Consider the following 10355-nt stretch of genomic DNA (forward strand, 5'->3'; position numbering starts at 1 on the left):
ACTTGAAGAGTTCAAGTTTTAAGGGCAGTGTGACTAGCTAATTTGGTAAATACTAGGTGTTTGCTTATGTCTTAAAGATGAGATTCAAAGAAAACCCCAAAAATAAAATTTTAATTTAGCTCCCCTAATTCAGCCACATAAGATGCTTTAACTTCTTATGTCTCTGGTCTCCTAAAACCTATACTGAAAAACTGTTCATATTTGTTTTTAAAAATTTAGAGCAGCAGAACACCCCTCATTGTGTTAAGATGCTGTGAGCAGGCTATGCTACATTGAGACCACACAGCGTCTGGTTCCCATTGCTACCTATGCGCTCTGGTTGTTCTACAGTTTGGGACACTGATTTTCCTTCCTCAGTCTGACAGCACTACTGCCTCTGTCTCCTGGGTGCACTTCCCCGTCAGTGTCACCCTCCCGCCTCACATCATTCTCACCATCTGCCTGCTGGGATTCAGGCCATGGCAGGAGACCAAGTTCCACTAAAGGTCAATTGAGTACTGGTTTAACTAAGATCTTAGGAAATAAGTAGATAATCGAAGTCAGTCATTTCTAACGACGGGTGGCTGGTGGGAACCATGAAGGAGTGTTTTCCACTTGTTCCTTCCATGGGAAGTTGCATCCTCCCTGTGATCAGCATTCCCACTCACGTGCACTCTGCCATGGGAAGGCCACAGTGTGTAGGGCCACAGTGTGATGGGCGCCCTTATTAGGGTGGGAGCAGGGGGGATCTTCACATTCTTTTATCTGTAAGGTGTTTTTCTTAAAAATCCTGCTCTTCAGAAGTATGAAATTGCAAAAATGACCTCTAGTTGTCGTTTTATACAAGAAACATTTGACATCTGAACCTCAGACAGAACCAGGCGCCAAGTGCGAAGACGCTCAGCCTTGCTGGGTGTGTCCTGGGGGTGCGTCTGTTGAGGGAGCACGCTGGTCTGGCTGAGTGCCATGGAGTCAAGGAAATGAGCTGGAGGTAACAGCTACCCCAAGAGCCCCCTGAAGTGAGCAGAGCGTCCCCTGCACACAGGGCATCAGTGCTGCTACCTCCCCCAGTTTTAGGTTATTTTTATTTTTGTTACGCTAACATGTTTACTATTGATTTTGGAAAAGTGAGTACTGGTTTTTAGTGAGGTTGAGGATTGCCTTTGCTGATTTGGGGTGTGGAGGATTTAGGAACTCTTAGGGAGTAAAAGATGCTTTAGTGCCTTGGGTTTCAGATCACCTGTGTTTGAAAGAATGTGTTTGTCTTGTGCAGACTTTTACTTTATTTCCTAACTATACAACTTACTCTTTGTAGTTAGGAACCATGTTTCCCATTCTGTACATTAGCATCTTTGGGGAGTAATCCGCGATTGACACCTTGACAGTGATTGAGGTTTCTAAAATTAGAACTGACTAAAGCTACAGAGTTCAGTTCTCTATTTTCAAAAGTTTGAGAGAAATATTACACAGTAAGAGTTGTTATTTGTGTTGTGCATTCTTTGATCCAGAAATAATTCTGGATATTTATTCAGGAACCAGAAATGCAAACTAACCAGATGTGTTTATAAGGATGTTAACTCTGGTATTTGGAGGAAAGAAGAATGAAACCACCCAGACCTCAGGGAACTTTGGTTAGGTGGATCTTAAGTACACGTGAATGTGGCAAATTAAAGACCTTCTGAAATTAAGTTACGGTGGGATTCAAGCCACGGTGAATGCATAAACCAAGATATAACAGTGATTTTTAAGATCCTTCTGGCAAAAAAAAAAGACATTGTAACAGAGACATGAGTGTTGTCGAGTTTGGTGAATAGATGTGTACAGTGTTGCCTGTGGACATGACTAAATGTGTGCCTTTTCCACCGCTGGACACAGAGTGTGCATGTGTAGCTTTAGCTCTAGATTCCTTGGGACTCAAGATTTTTTAGTGTGTGTCTTCAATTTTTTTGTATTTTGGTCACAGATCAAAAGCCACTTGGACAGTGTGTTTAAGAATTATCCATTTCTTTTGAAAAATATTTTCTGAATTTGGGGAAAAAAATGTTTCAAATTATCTATAGGTTGTATGATCTCTGTTCTCTTAAGATCCCTAAATTAGTATTTTTGCCATCAAGTATAATTAGAAAATATATCTGGAATTGCATGACTTTAATTGAACTGCACACTTCAAGAAGTATTTTTTATTGTGGGAAATTAAATTAGTAGTCTTTACTTTTTTAATTACTTGAGAGTTCAAAAGCATTCATTGCTGATAAAAAGGGTTTTTGAAAATGTGTCTTAGTTTTATTGTGTGTTCAAAGGGTCTGAAGTCCTTGTTCTCTGTGCAGTTCCAAGCCTGGACTACGCCATGCCACTAATGAACGGCGAGACTGAAGACGACGCTGACAGAATGCACGTTGATAGAGAATTTTCTGCTGTAACAGGTGGGAGTGGACAGTTTCCTGTTGTCTGCAACAACAACCCAATGGTCGAAGATACCACACAACAAGAGAGTGGTTCTGTTGGACCAAAAGAAATAGAAATATATACTGTTTCAGCAATGCAAACCCCTTGTCGTTGCAAGAATCAGTATGCATATTATTTCTAACATAATTTTCTCTCAACCATTTTTGCACTGTGGTGTCCAGTATCTTTAAAAAATGTAATAATTTGCGCATCTTGGGCAAGTTTGTAGATACAAGGACAAGTGTTTGGTGCATTCTCTGGATATGAGAATACAAGTGCAATCTTCCGTTTTGATTTGAAGTTTTGCTTAATGTGCCTTGCTTATTTTTAATGAGGTTGCATTTTTAATTTTCTGACAACCTTTGGATGAACGTACCCATCATGCTATTGCCAGTCTTTTCAAGGCAATGTGTAGCCAGGAAGAGCTCACTGGGCACCTTGGGAACTGTTAACACTGTGGTGCTGACTTGTGACCCACTCATGCCATGGGGATCTTTGGTCCCATGGTCTTGGTTGCTTTGATGTCTGGCATTCCCTCTAAGTCTGTTGCAATGCTGAACATCATTTCACAAAACAGTTTATATGTTAAGATGTTTAACATTAAAACAGTTAATAGTCATATTTTTTATTTTTAAAGGGAAAAAAGCTCAATTTCTTCTAGCATTTGGAATTTCTGAAAGGATTTATCTATTTAGTGAACACTTGTTTCTGCCATTCTTTTATTTAGGTGACCACAAAAACGTTTTAGCCTTTCTCTTAATATGTTAATCAATTTAGAAATACTTTTTTAAAAGTTTCGTGAGTACATTTTTATGTTAAATTCTTCAGTGGGAAGAAAAAATCATGTATTTTGTTTCCCAGACCCACGTGGAAAATATCATTTCTATTCACCAAAATGCAAGGAAATACATTATCTCTAGAAGCCACCGAATTGTTATGGGTAGCTTCACTTTTTTGCCAAATAATTAAACGAAACGGGTAGATTTGCCATGGGCAAATCTGATCATTGGATAGCACATTTTAAATAGTACATTTTCTGTAGTCAGGGGCTATTTGGCCTTGGCTAAAGATAAACAAGACTCAAAGCCTGCTTTTAAGAAAAGCGGACTGTGCTATGTGCTTTTGAGTGGGCAGGATAATTGTTCTGCCTTCTCCCCACATGACTTCCAGTCCTTTCGTGTGAAGCTGGTGGCTGGCTTCACATCTGGCCCTGTGCACTCCCACGTCAGATGCCGTAGGCCTTCCTGTGCTTTCCACTGTGGCCTTAGAACACTGTCTGAGGAAACAAACTTACAAATCACTAGAGATTACTTGCATTTTTCTTAGGTGAAACAGCTTTTCTTGTCCACTGAACGTTTACAGGAACTGCCGCCTCTGTCCATTAGGACGTCACAGGAGTCAGGCTGCTTTCCCCTGAGTACTTCCAAGTATTGTTCTTTGTTCTTATAGGATCATTTTCAAGGACAGTGCATATTTGAAAAGCTGCTCAAATGTTGCCTTTACATTTTGAATGCCCCTCATTCAAGACCTCAAGCAGGGTCCATAGCCCTCCCTTCTCTAAAGAACCATGGCTTTCTCTGGGACTGCTGGACTTGGGGCAGGATGTATCATAGGCTTTGTCCCCAGGCTGTTCACAGCTGCCCACTCCCTGTGGAGTGGGTGTGGATGTTGGTGGCACCTGTGGGGAGCTGGACATGTGGTGGGACAGAGGCTGTTGAAGTGCCGCGGGAGCTGAGCCAGGGAGTGTTGCAGCAACCGCCTGCCCAGGCTCCCTCACAGTCTCCAGAGCAAGATGAGGTCTGAGCACTTCAGAAAGCTTCAGCTTACTTTATTTCAGTAAAAAACTATATACACAGTAGACTGGTAACTGTCCAGTGTTGCCATCGTATCTATGAGTTTCATTATGTCAGGTGATTTAATACTTTTATTTTTTGAAAAAAAATTGATATAAAATTTGCCCTGGAAATAACCTAATTTCTTTTTATTTATATTTAGTCCTTTAGACACTGCTCTCTAGTTTTCAGTTTTAACTAAATAGAAAAGCTAGTATTTAGTTTGAGAAGAAAAAAAGATCCATTGTCCCTGAAGAGTTAATAGCAATTAAGCCAATTGTTGATTAAATCACAAAAAAAAATTTTGATGATTGTGGAATGTTTAGAAGATGTCTTGTTCATTGAACCAGAAACAATCCTGTCTTGGCCAGAAGACAGGCAGGACACAGAGTCCCCCTTGGGTCTGATAGTAAAAGAGAAAGGAGGCCCTTCATGGTAAGAGTGGCACAGTGTGTGGCGCGCTAGGGTATTTGGATTGTTTAGAACGAGTCCTTATTCTGAGCGTTACTAGGACTGAGCTCTTCTGTATCTATTGCTCCTCCGTTGATAGCCAGGACTTCAAGGTGAGATTATCATCAAGCAAGAGGTGATCTTAGAGCATTCTCTGTAGTGCTCTGTGAGTTCCTGAAAACCGGGATATTCTCAGATTCTAATACACAGAGAAATGATTTGTGATTGATTGTCTATTCAACGTGCCCAAGCGTTTTGTGATGGACTTTACATCCATGGGACGTGGCCTTCCTACTGGGTGTTAGTATATGCAGGTTAAACTGTCAGCATTTTTTTTCCCAGCATAAGTGGTTTTTGAAAATGACCTAACACCATGAAACCCCAGCCCTCATGGTCATTTTAATTGCTGGATTTGAAGAGACTCCTCAGAACTGTGCTCCTAGCCCACTGCCATGCGAGAGCGTCCCTGGCTGTGCAGCCTCTCTCTGCCTGTGCTTGCCGTTCTGCTGGTGCTCTTTCCCAGAGGTCCTTGTGGATTTGAGCATCACAAAGGAAAGCTAGCTCCTCCTCCTGTCCTGTGGTATTTTGTACGTGGTTGGAGCATTCCTAATTCACCTGTTTCCTTCCCCCACCTCCTCCTAAGAAATAGAGAAGTTTTAACTTTGTGAAAAACTTTACAGTTTTCAGTTCTGATGGACCTTTTCAGGGGCTGTTTTTAAAACTGCTCTTCAAAAGTAGTTCTAAAATAAGATTTTTTGAGTTTCTTCCTACTTTTGGTATTCTGCGTGCTGTGTTTGTCAGCCTGTGTTTCTAAACTTGACTGCCCAATGATGCTGAGTGCATCGTTTTCCTATCTTGCCAGGCAGATACTGCTCCCGTGTTTTGTTTGTAAACATACCTGTTCATTTTTTTCATTTTAATTTTTGAAAAGGAGCTGGTTTGTCTAAAAGAAGCAAAAGAAAAGAAACTAAATCCCTTACAATTGTGGCAGCAATGAAGCGTTTTTATAGTGTCTCCCACCCTGTTCTGAATTTTGGTGACAGGTGTATTTCTTAATGCAGATATGAAAAACAGTAGCTCCGTATCGAATACATTGACAAATGGATGTGTCATCAATGGACATTTGGATTTCCCCTGCGTGGCCCCGCTCAATGGGATGGAAAGCAGGAATGACCCGGGCTTGACAGGACCTAATGGAATTAGCAATGGATTAGTGGGTTCTGTCTGTGTTAATGGGACTGAGGAGCCAGAAAAGACCATGAGTGTTAACCCTGAGATGTGTGGTTCTCTGCACCTGAATGGAAGCCCCAGTAGCTGCGTGGCCAGCAGGCCCTCCTGGGTGGAGGACATTGGGGAGAACTTGCAGTATGGACATTACCACGGTTTTGGGGACACTGCCGAGAGCATCCCTGAGCTGAGCAGCGTGGTCGAGCACTCCAGCTGCGTGCGGGTGGAGCAGCGGTATGACAGCGCCGTCCTTGGTGCCATGTACCTGCACCACGGCTCCTGAGGACAAGAGACTGGCCACCTCCCCGACAGCTAACTCATAGCACCATGGCAGCACCGACTTGGAGGGTCTCCCCCGTCCTGCTTTTGTACTTGAACTCTGAGAAAGTAGACTCCTGCCCGAGCAGCTCCCAGTGAGTGAGTGGTGCCTGAGCAGGCTTCCTGTGCCCAGAGGTGTCCCTGGCAGGGTATTCATCCTTTTAGAAGATTCTCTTTTGCAGTTTGGTTTTTCTGATGCCGGTGTCTACTTGATTTTTTAATACTGTCACCAGAAATTGCCATTTTCCTTTTTGTAAGTTGTATCTGATCACAATAAGGGGGCAGTGATCGAGATGCCTGGCGAGTTACCTCTTACACTTGGGCATCGTTTTGAGGACCTCCTTGCTCTCTCTGTAAGGTCCTGACCATGCAGCCTCACAGAGATTCCGGTCGGGATTGTACGAAGAAAAGAGCGTTTGTCTCTTTCAGAGTCTTCTCACTGCAACTGCCACAGGGTGGGGGTTTTAGTGTGGCGCACAATGGCTTCGTGATGCAGCCTACTGCCCTGGGTTCCATTAGAACAGGCCCAGCCTGGGGCGGATTCTGACTGTTTCTACTCCACATTTCCTACTTGCTCTCTAGGATTTGTACCACATATAATGGTTTCCTTTATACGTAGTGGATATTACTATTTGTAGGAACTGTCAGATCAAAATATTTAACTACTTTTACTTTTTTTTTTCCCCTTTTTGTTTTTTGAGATTTCCTGTTTTAAAATATATATATATATATATATATTCACATATATCACTATGTATATCCAGTTAATTGAGAGAATTTTGAATCTCTTAATAAAACTTCATTAAGTTTATGGTTTTGTAGAAATTAGCTTTTGTTTAGGCAAAATTAGTGGTTACACTGCAAATATTGTAATGAATTTTTACTTTTTGGATTTTTTTGTAATAACAATTGGTGCAGATGGAGAAAATGTCACATGAGCAAACCAGTGTTGTAAGAGTGTACTAACATTTGTTTTAAAACTGTTCTCTACAAATTGAGTAAAACACTCTCACGGTCACTTTGTTCCTAGGTGTACTTTCTCGCCGGGCAGGTGGAGTTGGCAGGGAGGAGCGAGAGGGAGGGAGGGGGGAGTTTGGTGTTGTGTTTTATTTTTCTGGTGAGATTTTACTTTATTCTCATGATCTCCATTGTATTTTTAAAATGCTTTTGCTTTGTTAAAATCTAGTTTTAGCCAGGCTCGATGGCACACACCTGTAATCCCAGCAACTTGTGAGGCTGAGACAGGAGGATGGCGAGTTCAAAGCCAGCCTCAGCAAAAGTGAGGAGCTAAGCAACTCAGATCCTATTTCTAAATAAAATACAAAATAGGGCTGAGGATGGGGATCAGTGGCCAAGTGCCTCTGGGTTCAATCCCTGGTACATCCCCCACACACACACCCCAAATCCTCTAGTTTGGGGGCTGGGAATCAAAAACTTCTAGTTTTGTGGCACTTGTTCTCACTCTATTGTAGGGGAGTATAAATTGCGTGCCACCTAATATCCTTGTCTTCGGGTGCTTATTTTCATAAGAGATCGGTAACATAATTTTCCAGACTTTGGTTTCGGCAGATATTAAAACGAATGTAGACGCTTTAAGAATGTGTGAATTGTAGTGGCATCACATGTGACCTGACTGTCGCAGACCCACTGGTGAACACCAACAGGAAGAGCAGGAGGCTGTGGAGCGCAGCAGCCAGCAGGTGTCAAGCACAGAAGCCAAGTTGGGCGTCAGAAACTCTGGCAGACCCCAGAAGCTACCCAATTGCTCTGCGTCTTTAAAGGATATTAAACTTGACGCCATCCCCTGCTTGGACTATTCTTTGAAGTATTTCAGAGACCTCATGCTGAGAAATAATTTAGTGAACCTCATGAACTTCTGGACTGTTAAACGGAATGTGACTGGGAGCAGAAACTGCCCAGCTCCTTTGGGGAGCAGCACCCACACTCAGCAGATGGTTGGTGCAGTCTGGTTCAGAGCCAGCTTTGCTAGGGCATGGAGCTCTTGTTGGGGGATACCAGGGGCATTGTGATGGTGTCGTGGGTTTGCTTCACAGTACTACAGGGGGAAACGGTAGAGACAGATCAGGAGGGGTATGAACTGGCACTGGGGCTGGGTGGTAGGCACATGAGTTTTCACTTTGTATTCGGGAAGTTTTTGTTTCTAATGAGCACTCTAAGGAGAAAAAGAATGCTTTAGAAAATTGTGGGTGTCGTTTTGATATTGGCCAGGTGTAGGTTTGGATTTTACTAAACCTAAGTCGCCAAAAGTAAGTTTGGTTACTTAGGTTTAGTAAAACCTAAGTAACTACTAAACCTAAAAACTATTTAGGTTTAGAACCAGAGTGGTTCGTTGGTTCACAGCCTTTTTGGCATGAAGACCCTTTCTTATGCTTGTGTTCCTATATGTTTGTCACAAACAATTAGAAAAAAAATTAAGTTCATTTACAGTAGCACCAAAACGATGAAACCTTGGGCTGTTTCTTAGATGTTCAAGTCCTCTACACTGAAAACCAGAGACACTGCCAGGAGAAAGAAGCCCCAGATAAAGGTTTAATAGATTTACAGAGGAAATCTTCACATACACACATAACTGGAACAGACAGTGGTAATAGCATTTGTAGCTGACTTTGGTGTTTGGTGATTTCTTAAAGCTTCATTGCAACATTGAATCAAACATTGAATCAAAATCCACATCAGTGAACTAATGGTCTTCACTTAATTAAAGTCCGTTTGCCGTGTACTCAAGAGTGGACTTCCAGCCCATGCCTTTGTTTGTTTGTAGGGTTGGGGGGGTACTCGACCACTGAGCCAGATCCCCAGCCCTATTTTGTATTTTATTTAGAGACAGGATCTCACTGAGTTGCTTAATGCCTTGCTTTTGCTAAGGCTGGCTTTGAACTTACAAGCTTCCTGTCAATCTCAGGAGCTGCTGGGATTGCACACATGAGCCACCACACCTGGCCACCATGCCTCGTTAATAACATTCTGCATTGGTTATTTGGAAAGTATTGTTTTAATTGAGTTTGCAGATTTTCAAGTGTTGAAATTTTTTATTATTATCACATAAATATCACTAATGGTCTCATACAAGTCACAAGTGGGAAGCTGACTCATAGTGGTACACATTTTATAACTGAAATTTTTGCTGGAAAGCTAAAATTCTCTTGGCCACAAATGTCAGCTGTCTTTCTCTGAGTGGCAGGCTCTTGGTTAATCATGTCTGCCAAGTACCCAGGTCTTCCTCGCCATCACCTGCCATTCACATTTGCAAAGAAAGGTCTGTCCAGGCCACAGGCGAGGGCCAGAAGTCTTGGTCATAACACTGGCAGTGCTCCTGGAGAAGGGGCCCACCGACCTTCATCACACAAGTTCTCAGCCGAAGGTAAGCTTTTCACACCGCACAAACAGCGCTCCTAAGTAATTAACTTTTCTCTTTAACTCAGGGCCTAGCAGTGAGAAGTGACCATGAGGCCAGCCCGAGGCGGCCCCCGGGCTGTGTGGGATGAGGAGGAAGATGAGTCAGCCGGGGCGAGGGTAGGAGCAAGCGGCTCTCAGCCCTAGGGAAAAGTAGCTAAAGCTGACCAGGGCTTCCAGGTGCCCCTGTGTGGACGTCTCAGGGGTATCCCCCACCCCATCTGTGGCCAGCCCTATTCCAGGCACCTAGCTCTGGGGTAGATGAGGTTGGCAAGGACAGAGGCGAGTGGAATCAGAACTGGAGATAGGGAGGTCAGTGGAAAGAGACGACCTGTTCACACAGTTCCTCTTCACACTGCATTGGAGCGGCCAGTCCTCCAGGGAAGCAGTGAATTGTCCCGGGCATGCAGGGTGCTAGGGTGTCTTTATTTTTTGCTCCAAACAATGGTTTTGCTTAAATGTTTTGGAGGGTGGGCAAGAAAGTCTGGGTCATCCTCGAGGTCACCCTGCACCGTCACTGGATGGTTCTGGCTCAGAGCCCCATGTCTGGATAGTGACCAAAGGTAAGAACAACACTGGGTGCAGCGGATACTGAGGGGCAGGTGTGTGGGAGGCTGAGGAGGCCTGGAGGAGCGGCAGAGAGCTGTCCCCTGGGTCAGACAAACCACAGCGATCAAAAGAGGGAAGTTT

At 43.3% G+C, this 10355-nt stretch overlaps 1 protein-coding gene across 5 annotated transcripts in view; it reads left to right on the forward strand.

Annotated features, from left to right (window-relative positions):
* Ankrd10 (ankyrin repeat domain 10) overlaps positions 1-7269 on the forward strand; it is a 28682-nt gene extending 21413 nt beyond the window's left edge. For all 5 annotated transcript variants that reach the window (XM_046455001.2, XM_046455002.2, XM_046455005.1 and 2 more), the window contains exons 5-6: positions 2307-2402; positions 5768-7269. In XM_046455001.2, the coding sequence (XP_046310957.1) occupies positions 2307-2402; positions 5768-6216 (545 nt within the window). In that variant the 3' untranslated portion in view covers positions 6217-7269. The remainder of the gene's footprint in view (positions 1-2306; positions 2403-5767) is intronic.
* Positions 7270-10355: the final 3086 nt, after the last annotated feature.

The sequence above is a fragment of the Marmota monax genome, unplaced genomic scaffold, assembly GCF_021218885.2.
Source record: "Marmota monax isolate L192 unplaced genomic scaffold, Marmota_monax_Labrador192_F-V1.1 WCK01_AAM20220418_F8-fsc00026, whole genome shotgun sequence".
Taxonomy (NCBI): Eukaryota; Metazoa; Chordata; class Mammalia; order Rodentia; family Sciuridae; genus Marmota; species Marmota monax.